Source organism: Amblyraja radiata, chromosome 29 (assembly GCF_010909765.2).
Source record: "Amblyraja radiata isolate CabotCenter1 chromosome 29, sAmbRad1.1.pri, whole genome shotgun sequence".
NCBI classification, from domain to species: Eukaryota; Metazoa; Chordata; class Chondrichthyes; order Rajiformes; family Rajidae; genus Amblyraja; species Amblyraja radiata.
The window spans coordinates 27,844,045-27,862,626 of record NC_045984.1 but is presented as its reverse complement, the minus strand read 5'-3'; the positions used below and the strand labels follow the sequence as shown (position 1 = coordinate 27,862,626).

The 18,582-nt window shown below is 36.3% G+C and overlaps 1 protein-coding gene across 2 annotated transcripts in view; it reads right to left on the bottom strand.

Moving 5' to 3' along the window:
* Positions 1-2,945: 2,945 nt before the first annotated feature.
* Positions 2,946-18,582, bottom strand: part of arid3a (AT-rich interaction domain 3A) — a 51,662-nt gene continuing 36,025 nt past the window's right edge. The window contains exons 4-7 of one of the 2 annotated variants that reach the window (XM_033047035.1): positions 17,682-17,926; positions 14,869-15,135; positions 12,345-12,431; positions 2,946-10,018 (exon numbers count right to left, since the gene is read on the bottom strand). In XM_033047035.1, the coding sequence (XP_032902926.1) occupies positions 9,864-10,018; positions 12,345-12,431; positions 14,869-15,135; positions 17,682-17,926 (754 nt within the window). In that variant the 3' untranslated portion in view covers positions 2,946-9,863. Of the gene's footprint in view, positions 10,019-12,344; positions 12,435-14,868; positions 15,136-17,681; positions 17,927-18,582 lie in introns of both variants that reach the window. The other variant, XM_033047034.1, reaches the window with a different exon arrangement.

The following is an 18,582-nucleotide window of genomic DNA, read 5'->3' as shown; positions in this document are numbered from 1 at the left end:
GTTTTCCTGAGTTGGGAAATTTACTTTCCTGTTCTAACCAGTTTGAATAAGTGACATTTTAAAACAAATACAAAATATTCAGTATTTATAAACATTGAAAACAAAAAAAAAACCAAGGAAACAATCATAGCACAAAATAAAACTTGAAGCCGTATTTGTGGAAGCTTATTTTTGATTTCTGTCTTCATGTTTGCAGATGGATTAAACATTTAAATCAATGTCTCATTACCATATTTCATTTTTTATAATTCTTCAATTTACATTTGCAAGGATATACCTTTTTGCATTACTTTGACTGCTCTCTCAAGTTCTATTCACATTTCAGGCAGACTACTAATTTACTTTTACCAATAATCCCATTGTAGATTTAGTTTTTCCATGTTGAATAAAACACTTGAAAAATGGCATCTTTATTTTTTTTTCCACGTGTCTTTACCTTTTCATTTAAAAGGATAGAAGAAATCTATTCAACTATGTTGACTTTTCAACTGGAAATGTCTATTCTTATACCTTCTTGCATGCTAGATTTAAGGCTGCTAGTCTTACATTTGTCTAGTAATTTTCTTAAATTAAAACAGGCTCCCACAAATATGTCAAGATATGAATTAATATTGAGGGGAAATAACGAGGTAAGATAGGCCTGCACAATATTTGATTATTACAATCACTGAAAGATATACAGCAGTTAATGTTTTCAAAAAACCCTGAGAATCACAATCTAGCTTCTAATATTCGGCACTAGATTGTAAACAGCACATTGACACAAAAGTATATATTTAATAGTCATTATTCATTCTAATTCTATCAATTTTCTATCAATATAGCATTAATTATTAGCATGTACACAGCAAGGACAAATGGACAATATCAAAGCTGTATGTTCCATAGTGCTTTTGCTTTCTTTAAAGTGTGTGTTCATTTATGTCTTTGGTATACAGCAATCATCACCCTAGTAGATTAAGAAGAAAATAGGAAAAGCAAATACTAGGTTTTCAATATTTAAACACAATGATTAAAATAATAACATCTAAAAAACCCTTCAACTTGCAGGAATGACCTTTAATCACACACTGCAAGAAATTATTCAAGCAACTGGGTTTACATGTTGACAATAATCAAAACAATCTGCATGTTTCTCTTATACTATAGTTTCAAGACGGAAAATGGCTTAATGCAGTATAGATAAACGTTTCAAGTGTTGTTTGAGACATGTCTACTAGAAGCTGTTAAGATGTACCAAGATTCTGCATTATCTGTGGGTAGTGTTGTAGAGCAGAGGGATCTAGGAGTACAGGTGCATGGTTCCTTGAAGGTCGAGTCGCAGGTAGATAAGGTGGTCAAAAGACTTTTGGCACTTTGGCCTTGATCAGTCAGAGTATTGAGTATAGAAGTTGGGAGGTCATGTTGCAATTGTATAAAACGTTGGTGAGACCACATTTAGAATAATGTGTTCAGTTCTGGGCACCATGTTATAGAAAAGATATTGTCAAGCTTGAAAGGGTTCAGAAAAGATTTACGAGGATGTTGCCAAGACTAGAGGGTGTGAGCTATAGGGAGAGGTTGTGTAGACTGGGTCTCTATTCCATGGAGCGCAGGAGAATAAGGGGTGATCTTATAGAGGTGGTTAAGTTCAAGAGAGGAATAGATCGGGTAGATGCACGTAGTTTTTTGCCCAGAGTAGGGGAATCGAGGACCAGAGGACATAGGTTCAAGGTGAAAGGGAAAATATTTAACTTTTTCCACACAAAGGGTGGTGGGTGTATGGAACAAGCTGCCAGAGGAGCTAGTTGAGGCTGGGACTATCCCATCATTTGAGAAACAGTTACACAGGTACATGGATAGGACAGGTTTGGAGGGATATGGACCAAGCACAGGCAAGTGGGACCGGTGTAGCTGGGACATTGTTGGCTGGTGTGGGCGAGTTGGGCCGAAAGGCCTTTTTCCACACTGTATCACTCTATGACTCTACAGTGACCTGCAAGAGATATTTGCCCGAAGTAATTTTTACCCCAGGTGAGCTTTAATTTAGTTGTTTTAACATAGATTCAAGTCATTGTATATGAACTTGCCAACTCATTACGTACTGCCCTTATTGAAAATCCTATGTAAATGGACAGAAATGAAGTAATTTACATTTTAGGAAATACTGCCAATAAAGAGTATCCTTTATCAGACTTTGTTGTGATATAGAATTACACTACCACTCTTAATCAATCCTTGATTAACTTGTATTTGTAGTATTTCGTGTTTTATTTGAGATCAATGGTATTTGCAAGCCTTTCTCTTATTTGAATTTTTAAATTCTTGTTAACATGCAGATACTAAGTGATTTAAAACTAAAAACATTTTATAATGGCAGTTTTTACAATGTTCTCAAAATCCAATTTCGATAGCTTAATGGCTCCTACACATTTCTAAAAAAAATAATTTATGTTCAAAATAAATGCGTCCACAATAAGACTGAACATAAATCAATATAAATTAGTTAGCGTTAAGAACTATTGTTTTACCATAGTTTGAAACCAATTCTGTACTTGTAATTACATCTTCTCCAACCAATTTGTTATGTCAATTAAATTGAATTGATGTTTCAATTTCTGTCCATTTACTGGCTCCTGTAGCATACCTTAATAATTTTCACAATTCTTTGTCAGGGTTCTAAGCCCTTTGGATGCATATTATTCATAATATGAAAAGGAAATCTGAAGGATTACTAAAAATGCACTCATTCAATTGACGGATAAATAAAAAATATTATTTGAAAAGAACATTTTCAATATACCGATCATGCTACTGACGAGGTTATGTTAAACAGTTCTGTTACTCTGAAGATTTATACCCACATTTTATAAAACATCAGAAGCAAATCAAATTAGGATTCCTGGGCAAGAGATTTGGACTGCAAGACGTCTTGCTCACTTTTCAAAATATTTTTTTCATTCTCCTTTGTAAGATTCAGACCACAATTAGCCCCAAGGCAAACACTTCATGTTACTGATGTCTGGTTCAGGTTTCTGCACAATTATACAATATAAACCATCCTACTAAACTAAGCAAATTAAGAAGCTGAATTCCAATCTGTCTTTTGAATCTTGATGGACCACCTGACTAGATATTACCAATTATAAGTACACAAATGTAACTGTCAAAGCACAAATCACTATTGAATACCAACAAAAGACTGGAAGTGCAAATCTCTGTATAAGCTTTCAAAACCAATGTTCCTTTAAAAGCCAAAATAGTCATCCAGAACACCTTCTATAGCCAGATTAGGATTGCAGTGGTTTGCATTCAGAAACAATTTAATTTAACGATTACAGTGCAACGGTTAAATGGAAGAAAATTCAACATGGAATTTCAATCTGCAAGGCTGATACTGTTTATAGTTGTGGATTCCAAAACAGTCATGTTATTACTTTTTTCAAATTGTGTCCATTTAATAATAAGTTATTCCTGGAATATGTTTTGCTAATTATAAAAGGAATTTTGATATTCTAATGTCTCCATCTTGAATTCTTCAATTAAATTTCCAGGCATTGGAGCTAATAATAATAATAATATTTAAAATTCAGAATCCCAAATGCACTGAAATTTTAAGGTCACTTAAATACAACAATATCAATAAACCTGCCATTCCTGTTTTGCCACAGCATGGAGATAGAGATATCCAGCGACTTGCATCAATTGTACAATGACAAATGGTCAGTAAGCCCTTGTCCATACTAAACACACACCCGAACCCTGAGCACATTTGTTAAAATGTATAATTTACTTGCACTCTAGTTTTGAAAATTTGCTATGGGCTTTTCCAAGTTCATAATTTTCAAAACATTTAATCCATGGGTTAGCAATATATTTGGGTATAGTTCAACAACAGTACATTATTAAAGAGCTCCCTCGAATCACAGGGTATACATCAGCGTCGCATAACTGGGCAATTAGTTTTAAAGACCAAAGGGATCAACTACAAATAGAAATGTACAGTTAACAGTATGACTTTCTTCTGCATTATTTTTCTGCCAAATTCTTTCATGGTGATATTGTTACTTTAACTTTGGGGAGCTATATTTCATGTAATTTGTGAATTTCACGTCAAATCACCATATGCAGAACTTAGTGGTCAAAAGCTCACAGCAAACAGGGCGACTCCACTCCGCCAACTGAGATTAGTCAATTTTTCGCAGTATGGACACTGATCTTTATGGGTTAGTGCAATAGTTGAATGCTGTCTTAATTACCAGATTAGTTCCTCAGAGGAAATCAGAGAGCAAACCAAAGCTATTTCTAACAATGACTCTAAAATTCTGAAGTAATAATTACTGAAAGTTTTCTGTCTGAACCATTTATGTTACTCATTCAAATTCCCAGAACTCCTTGGAGGTTGAAATTTTCTTATCCCATTCATACTAATGATTTTAGATACAACTAGGAATATGTATGCAGGCAACACTTCCATTTCTAAAGTCACAAGATTTATATTATCATGTATATGGCTTAATACAACAGTGCATCTCCTCATCAGGAATTTGTGATATAGTTACACTCTTGAATGTGGGATTGGATTATAAATTTCATGCTGGGACTGCATAACGCGGGGTGAGATAGAACAAAGTGATATAGCAAAAGCAAAATGATAAAGCCATAAAGCTTTTAAGGGTATCCAATCATAAAAAAATTTTTTGATATTGAATGATTATTGAAATGATCAAGCTTTTCACGAGTTAGAACAAAGTGATATAACAAAAGAAATGAAAAAGCCATGAAACTTTAAGGATATCCAAACAGAAAAAAGTTTTCATATTGAATGATTATTGAAATGATCAAACTTTGATGGCTACAATATTTTTACTAACTCACTTAAATCGATTTATCACTTTGGCAACATGGATTTTAAGAAATAAATTCCTCATGATGACCTTTTGGTACCTAAGCTTTTCCATTTTATTGTTGATCATTTTACCCAATTTGCAACATCTGTGACTTTTCTTTCCTTATCAGAAAAAGGACAATTTTTTTAATAGTACAATACAGTTCACAATTTAATCTACATTGATGTTTAAAGCTCATCAAGGTAGCAAATATTGGTTTGGGACTAATTCGACTGACAACTATTAACCATAATTATGCTTTCCAGGCTAATTCTTAATCTTTCAGAATCTAAATTCTAATTCAGGCTAATTCAGAATCTAAAGTTAGTTTATCAGCAACTCAGTATTTAAATCACAATGCTCATGTAGAAAGGGTGGAGGTATATTTTGTGTAAGGCACTGAGACCCTTTATTTCTTGCACTCTAAGATATGGTTATTTAGTAAACAAGCAAGAGTTTTTGATAGCAAGGAAAAATGCTTCCAAGAAGTAATATGATAAACAACTTTACTATTCTCTATTGCAAAATGAAATGAAATCTGAGCAACTTCATTAGCTACAGCTATGTTCCCTCCCCACCCTCACCACATTTACAATATCACTAACGTATCGGGAAATTAAAAAAATCTTCCCCAAGATATGAAGTTGAATGCAGATTATTTAAATTAAAAGTACGAAAGAACCCCACACACGCCAGAAAAAAATCAATTAACAAAATAAAAGTTGGGGAAAATATCTGAAAGTTGACAACTAGGAAGTAGATTATGCAGGTAAACTATTTCCACTCCCTGGAATGGTAAAGCAATATAAACCTTTTAAACCCCAGAGCAGAACCATGTCAAAATGTCAAAAGTGTAATTCAATACATATATCAACTAAACAAAGACCAAAAGAAAATTCAGATTACTAATTTATTATTTCTGATGTGCTGTACATGCACTGGATCACACTAAAAAAAAAAAAATCAATCTGGCACAGCATGACACCATAAAAAAGATTTGAAGAATCACGTTTGCTAGCAACAACTGAGGATCCATCTCATATCCCAAAAGGATAAGGTCACTCGGTCAACTACAACAACATATCGACTCTTTTTTTAAAGCCAATATAACCTCCCTGTGCTATTATCTCTGAACATAAATTATCATTTTATCACAGCAATTAGACAGTAGCAAAGCATTATTATGGAGGAACAGGAAATTGCAAATTTAATAGATTATTCTCTACTGTTATCTTGTTACAATATAAAAGGTCAATAATCCAGGGGCAGACAAAGCACCAACATCATTGCAACCTTCCAACCATTTCTCTCCCCAAACACCAAAAAATCTCAAACAGCTCCACTGTGATAAAACAACTGCCCTCAGGCTCTTTCTTCTTAGCAAGCCGTAATGCACTCAGCGAATTTATGCTGCTTTCAAATTAAAACTGATAATATTAGAAAGATGAGGTAGTTATCTGTATTTAATTTTAGTGCCAGAGTAAAAAGATAATTTAGGAAGCTATATCTCTCAATTAACAGCACTATAAATACATTCAGCTACATTATTAAATTGCATTAACTGGAGAAAATGCCACAAAAAGTAATACCATCCAAAACTCGTATGCACTACGCAATCAGCTTTGAATGTGTTCATACTGAATGATGGAAAGAATGTGCAATAAAATATTTAGATTATGCTTTAAGAATATCGTTAATCTGAAGCATCATTATGACCAATATTCAGCTCTTAAATAATAAACATTTGGCATTGCGCAGCTAAACATGTTTCTTACAAATAGTGGCTTTTGAAAAATTAGATTTAACATTTTGGAACTTCAGAGTGTAATTTAACTACCATATCAGCATAGGTTCTGAAAGAGTGATGAAGATTATGTTTATCAGTGATATATTAAGTTGATATTCTGTTCAGTCGTCAAGTAAAAAGTTTCCCATAGCATCCAACAGGGTAAAACTCTTACTTAAATACCAAAGAGATCATCAACTATTCATCTCATTTATCATTTGAGGGAATGTAATATGCATAATTTAGTTGTTAATGTTTGACTGCAGGTAAGTGAACAATTTTCAGAAATAAATTATTGACAATGAAGTGCTTTGTGTCAAAAATATGAAAAATCTCTGCAAATGCAACGTCTTTCAACTGAAAATGTCTCTGCCTGGTGAAATGTTTAAGCATTAGTCTTTTGTTTACAACTCAAAACCCAATGAAATACTAGAACAACCCGACCAATTAGAGTTGGAACTGAAGGGGCACCACAACCGGGTTCAAGCCACAATATTTAGGGTTAACTAACATAAGCATTATTAACAACGAAACTGCATTTCCTACCCTGTCTGCAAGCTGGACTGCATAAGGACAAGTTGGGCGTGTCAATCATGCCACCCACAGTTCAGTAGCCTATCAATGCTTGCTGCATACAATTGCCCAAGATGATGATTTCCAATCAAACCACATCCTAGCAAGAATACACAAATTCTGAAATAGGGTGAATACATGGCAGTAAATGGGTTAAAACATGAAAAATCTTACTCACAAGTTGTCTAAATATGTCTATATTATCCAGGGACATAAAAACAACTTAATACTAAATCTACTGGAAATAAAGTTAAAAACAATACACTGGTGCCCCACTCAGCGCTACCTTGCAGAATGTGGATCGACTATAGCGCTCATGGCTCATGAAAAACTTTTACAAATATTGAAACCGAAAAAAGATCAAAATGTACAAGTTCATCAAATGCGTCCTGACAACGTCCTGAACACAGCCAGGTTGTTCATGTTTCCTTAGTCAATGAGAGCGCATTGGTGCTCGACCAATGCCAGTGCCAGATATAATGACCCTCTTTTCGAACTGATTCACTCAGCACTCCCATTTCTGGCATGCATCTTAAATGCATTCTGAATGCTAAGTGAGGTTCAAGTAAAATTAACTTGATGTACTTGAAGGCCATACAACCTTTACCAATGATAATAAAAGCTTGATCTGCATTACATTTTCAATTATATTCAACCTATTAGGCAGAGGTAGAACAGAGCAATAGAACAATGCTCTGTAAACTGTAAAAAACCATGACCATAAAGCGCATTTTTTGTAGGACAGGCTGCAGATAGTGCTTTTAACTGCTTTATAACACGTCACATCTATTTGCTTTATTTTCTATTTAAGAAGTTGATACTAGCTTCCAAAGGTTCCAGATCGCAAGCATCTCACCATCAACCCTGATCACTTAAAGCCAGTAAAACTAAATAACCTGTAACAGAAGTAAATATATAGTCTTTAACAATCTTTGCCTTTCAATCATCCCAGTGCGATTGAGGAACATTTCAGCACGCTGATAAGTCATCTTCAACACACATAAGACATGATGCAGTTAGTGCAACATCATGTTTGACAAATTATATGAATAACAGTAGTGTAAATGTAAAACAGAACAAGAAAAAATTGTTATTTAGCAAACTATTACTTTAAGAGAGTGGAAGTATTCAGTTGAAAATGTATAAATACAAAGCAACTTACTAATTGCATCTTCTCGTGGAATATATAGCACTTGCATAAGGTTGGCTTTCACAATCACTGCAAAAATATCTATCCTTGGATTGTGATTATCTATTAAGCAGAACATTTTTCTATATCACATCTGCTTTAAAGGTGATGTACATTCCAAAATAGTATATTTTCACAAGTTGAACACCACAAAGCCAATTCTAAAAAAATATTTGACTTCAAATGCCACATTAAATATTACAGTAAATGCAGTGGAGTTTGCTGAAGACCAATGCCAAGCAAATTCAATCTCAATTCAAAAACAGATAAAAGGAATAAATATTTTATGATTGCAAGTCTTTGTACACATCTAAATGTTTGTTACCATTAATATTTTGACCGAGGTGTGCCACCATAATATGATATGCAAACTGTAGGTTAAAAGTTTACGGATAGTTTACTACATTGCATTTATAAAATAAAGCCACATATTTAGGGGAGGACAGTTGGCTCAGTACGTTTCCCCTGTGATTGTAACAGCGAGACCTCAGGGCAAGTGGTTAGCAGAATTTCAGATTAGTTGCCTAAAAAATGGTATTGCAAGAAAAATGGCATATAAATATTTCTGGAAACTATAGTCAAAAGGGAATGTTGTTCATTGTAATTTCTTGGAAATTTAATGGGTAGCACGCAAGTTCTTAACAAATGATGAAACAAATTGTAGTCCCAACATCGCTGCAGTAGTGCTAAACATGAACCAATTAAATGAAAAATGAAGATCTATATGCACATATACGATCAGAATTAAAAGAGCCATGATGAGCACCACGGTTAAAATTTACCATTTTCTTTCCCCTGAAATGCATTAAAAACTGACTGATTAGAATGGTTTGCTGCTTTATGATCTGAAGAAACTCCACTGTATTAGGGTCCTGTTGTGAAACTCAAAAATATATTAAGTAATGTTTATAATAAATATGCTGAACTGCTGTAAAAGTCTGTATATTGCTACAAGTATAAGAATGATATACATAAGTGGATAAACATTGAAATAGCTTATCCTTTTCTTGATCGGCAGTAACTGAATATAGTAAATAAGCAATATCATAGATGTAGCCGAAATATTCCTTTCCTTCAAAAAATATCAATATTCACTTATAAATCTCAATTAAAATAGCACATCATGGAAATACATATATATTCTTTAAAAGCTGAACATGGCTGAAAGAAAAAAAAATGTAACCAATAATAAATCAGCCTTCTTGATTAAGTAGATGCTTGAGGTATTAGTAGTACATAGCTGCTCCAGGATCCCATGAGGTAACCATAGAAAGTTTTATAACACAGATGAATATACTCAACTGTGGGATCCCTGTTTTAGCCACTCTAATTAAACCTCTGACGAATAAAACTTAATTTTCCTTGAGAGTTAAAAGCCTGAGAAATCCTTTTAAAGTGTTTGGCGGTGATGCACTGTGCTCATGTTGGCATTATTATAGATGCAGTCTCATGGTGAAGAGTTTTTTGAAGCATGTGATGACGAGGATGGAGGTGTACGAGTTACAGGGAGACCAGGTATGCTTTGCGAACTGTTACTTTTGTTGCTATTTCCCTTAGTGCCGGATGCACCAGATACTCCAGGTCCTTGACCAAACAGGACACCTATTTAAAAAAAATAAAACACTTGCATAACTAAACATGCCATTTGAAAATGTTGGAGTAACCAGAAATACCCAAAATTCACTTCCACATTTCAATCAAATAAATTAATATCTGAATCACTAAAAATATAATCACTAGAACAATCTTACAGCATTAGCAACTGGCCTGGTTATGTTACAATGCATATAATTCAGGAAAGGGGATTAATTCCAATAGCTCGAGAAGCACAGCTCTAATGGCTAACATACTTTAAAACATAATCAATCCCTAGCAACTGAAATGTAACTATCATATTATTTATATAGTGGCAAGTGGGTAATTTGTTGGGCGGTTACAGAATAAATTCTTAGAAACTATTTAAATATTACTGACAAGATTGATGCAATTAATATAAATTCAGCACTATGGTTTTGGAGCTATGATGAGACAGGAGTTCAAGTAAAATATTAGGTATCTTTCTACAGGAAGGAGTAGATTAAGGTTTAAATGTATTTAGGGGCGGAAGGTTAGACGTTGCGTTCTATGGGGACTGGTACTTAAATGCCTGTTATTCATTATTAATGCAAGTGACCAGGGCTCTGCAATCAGAGGGAAAATATCAACACTTTTGGTTAACAACAAAATAAGAAGGAGGTTGTGATAAAATACAGGATAATACCAACTTGCAGAATTAGAACACAAGATAAATTTTTACAATACTAATAAATGCCAGGCTATAAATTACACACCAGATCTTAAAATTATAAAATAATAGTAACAGGATTAGGTCAGTTGGCCACTCGAGCCTGCTCCACTATTGAATGAGATCCTGATCTAATGGTCCATGTCCACTTTCCCACCCTATTATCATACACCTCAATTAAAATCCATCTCAGTTTCAGTTCTCCAGCATTTTTGTCTACCTTCAGTTTTAGTTTAGTTTAGAGATACAACATGGAAATAGCCCCGACGGCCCACCCAGTCCACGCCAACCACTGATGCTAATTTTCTGTGTTTCAGGCACATTTGTTTTAGTCGCAGCTTTCTCCATTTACATAATAATCTGTTTCATCAGCTCTCCTTCCATAGTGAACTACATATTTTTCCTACATTGTACTCTCCAACCAACATTTACATCCACATTTAACCAATCAATATTCCTCTGTAAACTGTACCATGCAATTTCTCAGTTCACTTTCCCACTTACCTTTGTGTCATCAGCAAACCTGACTACAATACATTCACTTCCTTGCTCCAAATCTCTTACACTATGAACACCTGCAGCGCTCCACAGGTTACAGGTTGGCAAACTAAAAATAATCCTTAATACAAAATATACACTGATTCCCGCCGGTTGATCAATGCTCTCTCCATGCTAACATATTACTGACACCATGAGGTCTTATCTTGTGAAGTAACCTTTTATATCTGGTTGAAATCCATTCAAAATCCAAATACATTGTTACATTTACTAGTTTACCTCTATGCCTCTCCATGCTGATACTATTTGATCAAATGGTGATTTTCCAAATGCTCAGTTATCTCCCTACTAAGTGATTCCAACAATTGACATTACATATTCTGGCCTATAATTATCAATTTTTTCGTCTCTTAATCTTATTGAATAAGAGTGTCACTCATTGCCATTTTTCCATTCCTTTCTTAAATCACCAGAAGCTGTGTATTTTGGAAAGATTACAACCTGTGCATCTACTATCTCTGTAGCCGGTTATTTTAATATCCTAGGATACAAATAATCAGATCCAGATTATCTGTCAGTGATCAGTTATAACTTATTAGTGTGCCTAATATGAATTGGAGGTAGACAAAAGTGCTGGAGAAACTCAGCGGGTGCAGCAGCATCTATGGAGCGAAGGAAATAGGCAACGTTTCGGGCCGAAACCCTTCTTCAGACTGAAGAAGGGTTTCGGCCCGAAACGTTGCCTATTTCCTTCGCTCCATAGATGCTGCTGCACCCGCTGAGTTTCTCCAGCACTTTTGTCTACCTTCGATTTTCCAGCATCTGCAGTTCCTTCTTAAATGCCTAATATGAATTCTCTGATGACAGTAGTGGTATTTAAGCATTCCCTCATTATTTTACTAATTAATAAATATTCATGGTTTCATTTACCTTAAAGGCAAAATATATATAAACTGTCTGTCCTTTTCCCCACATTTCTATAGTTCTATTCTCTAAGGGACCTTTGTTCACTTTGACTTCACGTTTATGTGCTTGAATTATATTATCAGATTTCATATGGAATAGAAAATTCAGTTTCCCATTTAACAGGTAATAAAAAGTTCATTTTATGACACTGTTATAATCATTTGCTTTATATGAATTCACCTGTGTAGACAACTCCATTGATCTCCACTGACATACTGATACTGTTCATACCACTAGTGGCAAGGTTCAATGCTGATTCTTGGCGTTCTGCTAAGAAACAAACACAGCAATGTTAATATTTCACAGTGGAAAATAGATACAAGCAATGACATGAAATAGGTCAAAAATAACTTCCGATTAAATCACAAATATTCTCCCATAGGATCTCGGGGAAGAAAAAACAAGTTGAATACTTTCAATTTAATAAAAAACAGAATGCTGCATTATTAAAAGTGATGTATTTCAAGAGCACATTAAACACAGGCTACTTCTGTTTCTTTTGGTGGACATTAAATATTTAATTGATGTTATTCCAGGTTCCATCCCAATATTAATCACTCAAACAACACCACCAGAATCAATTATTTGTTCCATTTGTGATTGTAGAACCTTGTAAAATTTCTGGCTTGAAAAGTACTTTGGAAGATCACAATAGGAAAGTTCCAATAAAGATTAAAGTAACTTCCATCCTTTCAATGACGATAAAGAGCTGATTCTCTGTTGTCCAGTCAGTAATTTAAAGCACCTGTCTTAATTTGGAATTCAGTTCCACATGACCTTTATTGATGAAGTGACTGATTGTCTTTAATGTTACTCCTACCTGGTATAACTTAATTAGGGGTGGTTTTCCCTCTGCCACCTCATTTTTCCAAAATGTATCTTTAATTCATCCACAGCAGCCCCTTGTTACATGACATTGACTTTCAGCAAAATCATTTCCTTTTTTGACACAATGATTCCACATTCTGTAACACTACCCTTGTAGCACTGTGGGCCAATCAGATACTACAAAAACTTCCACTGCTACAATCTACAATCTCATGATCTGGCATATCCCTCAGTCCACAATCACGATCAAGCCAAGGGATCACCTCAAGGTCAATGAAGAGTGCAGAAGGGCTTTCCTGAAGTAGTATCAGGCAAATGCATAAATGATGAGTGGTAAACATGGTGAATCTGCACTGCAGATGATTCGAGCGAACAAAAAGCAAAAACAAAATAATTAATTGAGCTAAACAATCAAACTCCACCACCTACAAGTCCACCTGCAAACCACAGTCAGAAATATATCATCAGTTCTTCACTGCTGAATCTAAGGCCTGGAACTTCTTGTCCAACTGGAAGTGACAAAGGAGATTGATTAGATTAGGTGATGTATTTTGTATATATAGATTTTAGTAAGGCTTTTGATTAGGTCCCTCATGGTAGGTTGATTCAGAAGATATATGGGATTCACGATGACTTGGCTATATGGATGTAGAACTGGCTTATTCATAAAACACAGAGGGTTGTGGTGGAAAGTAGGGTAAATAGCATAGACCATCAGAACCTTTTTCCCCCAGGGTAGAAATGTCCAATACTAAAGGGCTTAGCTATAAGGTGAAAGGGGGCAAGTTTAATGGTGATGTGCTCCGAACAGTCAAGTTAAATTTAAGTGCTGTTGGAGGAAGGATCCCCCTTTGCTACAATCAGCATAATTTGAAGATATCAACTTTGTGCAAATTAATGATTGATTTCTACTGACAGCTGCATTCTACAATGTTGCTCAAATCCAATGAAATAGCTATAATGAGCTGCCTGGCCTCTATTTCAGTAATTCTCTATCATTCTAATGATGATGCTGAAAAAGTTGCATTGGCCTTCAAAAACCAGTAACTGGTGCCCTATAAATCATAATTGTTCAAGTACAGCATGACAGAGCAGGACAGGAAGGGTGATGCTGTTGTGGTGACAGTGAGGAGAAAGGACACAGAACTCCCAACAGAACTGTTCCTATGATCATGGAATAGCATGCAATGCATTTATATTTCATTTCAGATATCCCACTGAAATATGTCACATGTGCTAGTGAGAACTTCCACCTACAATAGGTCAAATCCAGATTTGCTGCCAATTGTCAAAGTCATCGGGGTGTGAATATTTTGGTTATCATTTTCCTTCCAAACTGTAAATAATCATAACATCTTGTAATTTGCCAACACTCTGTATAAGGGTGGTCACTGAGGCACTACTTAAAGAGATCTCTTGCTGAAGCATTGGCATATCAGAATTGAATTGTCGTGTTTCATTTAATTCAAATAGAAAGGATATTACTTTTACTTCACCTAATCTACCACAGATTCAATGGACACTTTCCTATGTGTTGGGAAAGTTGGACTGTTGTACTGTTAGACTGCACAGATATTAAGGAATTAGTATGGCTGAGCAGAAAGCTGGACTTCAGCTTCAGCTCATGCCCAAGACATCTCGATATTCTGTGTTATTACGGTGGGTAAAAGTCAGTTGGCCTAAGCAGATTTACATGCTCATGAATGAAGACCACAATTTAAAAATGGCTGTTTATGAAATATCACAAAACATAGAAGGGAAAGATACATGTGTAATATACTTTAACATGTGCTCTAGATTTCAGTAAGCCCACATCTCACCCCTTTTATACATTTTCTGTCTTAGAAACAAAAATATCTTGTAAAGATAATTATACCTTGGCTGTTGATTCTGATATTCATTGGTATTTGGGCTGTCATAGCCAGTAGATTCTGTTGAATAACCCGCTGCATCAGTCGCTGCTGTTCTTCCATCCCAACTACCAACTTCTTCTCTGGAGGTTCTCCGGACTCAAGCTTTTCTCTCAACTGGTCTAATGCTACAGCTTGTGCAGCAACTGCAGCCTGAGCTGCAGCTACCTGGTGACCAGTTAGTGAAATTGGAAGTCTAGCCCCCAGCGTCAGTGGAATAACTGAATCTTCCTCTGCAAAACCAATGATACACATCAACACAAGTTGTATGAAACTATGCAAAACTAATATTTAGAAATTATTAGTACTGTACGCTCAAACAATATGAGACTTAGTGAAGATAAAGAACAATTGCAAAAACAATGTCTAATACTTTCTCCCTTTCTTTACAAAAAAGTGAGATGATTTCCATGCTTCAAAACAATTAATTAATCTAAAACTAATGTTGATTGTAAACACACACATCTACTGGGCTAAATCACCTGTATAAGCTCTCCAGTTCTCTATAATCACAAAGCCAAAAAATATCAATAAATTGATGTTCAGCTGATAGATCAATATCCTTAACATGCTGCCTCTGCCCATAAATGTGAGTATTCCCAGCACTTTGTTTTTATTAGAGATTTCCAACATTTGCAATTTTTCCACCATCTCAACCAAGGGCCGAATGGCCTCCTCCTGCACCTATTTTCTATGTTTCTTTCGGTGTAATCTGGAGGCAGATTTTTTTGTTGTCCTAAAATTGCTAGTTACCTCCACGTAGATCATGCTGTTTGGTTCACAATGGCTTCCAGCAGAGTCTTCTGGCTCCCAGCACTTCTCCAAAACGCAGCACAGCAAATAGGCTGTGTCAGCGCAGCCAACTTAACAGTTCTCAAAAAGAAAAACACTGACAACTGGCGAAGACAATCCACCACCCTTTTAACTATGTGTGTTTGGGGGGCTTTGAATGATTATTCACAAATATTCAGTAATACTTAATGTAAACAAAATATTGTTAAAACATGTCATTACAAAGCAATTGGACCTTACCGATAAAAATATTAGAACTAAGTAAGTAATAACATTTCAAAGACTTAAATAGCTCCCAGAAGCTGGGGCCTCCTATTCATTTGAATGGGATCTGCCATGCTTGTGCTGAATGGAGGTTCACCAGAACAGGAAGGTTGGTGGCATGAAAAGGAAGGCAAATTATTATCTGAATGGTGTCCGGTTAGGAAAAGGGGAAGTACAACAAGACCTGGGTGTCCTTGCACATCAATCACTGAAAATAAGCATGCAGGTACAGCAGGCAGTGAAGAAAGCTAATGGCATTTTGGCTTTCATAACAAGAGGAGTTGAGTATAGGAGCAAAGAGGTCCTTCTGCAGTTGTACAGGGCCCGGGTGAGACCACACCTAGAGTATTGTGTGCAGTTTTGGTCCCCTAATTTGAGGAAGGACATTCTTGCTATTGAGGGAGTGCAGCGTAGGTTCACAAGGTTAATTCCCGAGATGGCGAGACTGTCATATGATGAAAGAAAGGAGCGACTGGGCTTATATTCACCGGAATTTAGAAGGATGATAGGGGATCTTATAGAAACATATACAATTATTAAGGGATTGGACATGCTAGATGCAGGAAACGTGTTCCCGATGTTGGGGGAGCCTAGAACCAGGGGCCACAGTTTAAGAATAAGGGGTAGACCATTTAGAACTGAGATGAGGAAGAACTTTTTCACCCAAAGAGTTGTGAATTTGTGGAATTCTCTGCCTCAGAAGGCAGTGGAGGTCAATTCACAGGATGCATTCAAAAGGTAGTTAGATAGAGCTCTTCGGGCTAGCGGAATCATGGGTTAGGGGGAGAAGGCAGGAACGGGGTACTGATTGTGGATGATCAGCCATGATCACATCGAAGGGCCAAATGGCCTACTCCTGCACCTATTGTCTATGTATCTAACAGCCTTGGGGCATGCAGCAGCCCAGACAATCATACCAACTGTTATCTGAGATCCCATGTCTGGTTACTGGGGCTTATGCTGGGGTTTGAGTATAGGAGCAGGGAGGTTCTACTGCAGTTGTACAGGGTCTTGGTGAGACCACACCTGGAGTATTGCGTACAGTTTTGGTCTCCTAATCTGAGGAAGGACATTCTTGCCATAGAGGGAGTAAAGAGAAGGTTCACCAGACTGATTCCTGGGATGTCAGGACTTTCATATGAAGAAAGACTGGATAGACTCGACTTGTACTCGCTAGAATGTAGAAGATTGAGGGGGGATCTTATAGAAACGTACAAAATTCTTACGGGGTTGGACAGGCTAGATGCAGGAAGATTGTTCCCGATGATGGGGAAGTCCAGAACAAGGGGTCACAGTTTAAGGATAAAGGGGAAATCTTTTAGAACTGAGATGAGAAAAACATTTTTTACACAGAGAGTGGTGAATCTCTGGAATTCTCTGCAACAGAATGTAGTTGAGGCCAGTTCATTGGCTATATTTAAGAGGGAGTTAGATGTGGCCCTTGTGGCTAAAAGGATCAGGGGGTATGGAGAGAAAGCAGGTACAGGATACTGAGTTGGATGATCAGTCATGATCATATTGAATGGCGGTGCAGGCTCGAAGGGCCGAATGGCCCACTCCTGCACCTATTTTCTATGTTTCTATCTCCCTCCATTCGTGCAGGCACTGGGGTGGGAAATCTACCCAATTACTTTTCAAAAGCTAATTAAAAATTAGATTCTCAATGTGCCCAATAAGAGGAGTGGTATTTCTTCTAAATTATTTACAAAATCATAATACGTACCTTTCTTTATTTTCACCAGCTGGCTTATGGGGCTGCCATTAGTTGTTGCTGGACCTGGCATAGGCACTTGCATTTTGGGAGAGGATAACACTGAAGCTGGTCCACCAGGAGAGTAGTTATAAAGACTTGATCCAAAGCTATGTCTTCGACCTTCCCGCCGATTACTATCAATAGCAATCTGCAATTCATTAGGAGAGCTCAGACCTCTCTTCTCACATTCATATGGATAGAGGTATTTCATATATCTAAAAGAGAATTGAGACAAGCTGTTATTTGGAACAAGAAAAAGACTGGTTACATTTACAATTATGGGACCGCAGTTGTTTACAATATAAATTAATGATCCAGCTGAAGGGTTAAAAGTATAATAGGCAAATTTGTAGAATGCACAAAGCTGGGTGGCAGTGTGAACTGTGAAGAGGATGCTATGAGGATGCAGGGTGACTGGCACAGGTTGGGTGAGTGGGCAGATGCAGTTTAATGTGGATAAATGTGAGGTTATCCACTTTGGTGGCAAAAACTGGAAGGCAGATTATTATCTAAATGGTGTCAAGTTGGGAAAAGGGGAAGTATAACGGGATCTGGGGGTCCTTGTTCAGCAGTCATTGAAAGTAAGCATGAAGGTACAGCATGCAGTAAAGAAAGCGAATGGCATGTTGGCCTTCATAACAAGAGGAGCTGAGTATAGGAGCAAAGAGGTCCTTCTGCAGTTGTACAGGGCCCTAGTGCGACCACACCTGGAGTATTGTGTGCAGTTTTCGTCTCCAAATTAGAGGAAGGACATTCTTGCTATTGAGGGAGTGCAGCGTAGGTTCACCAGGTTAATTCCTGGGAATGATGGGACTGTCATATGTTGATAGAATGGAGCAGCTGGGCTTGTATACTCTGGAATTTAGGAGGA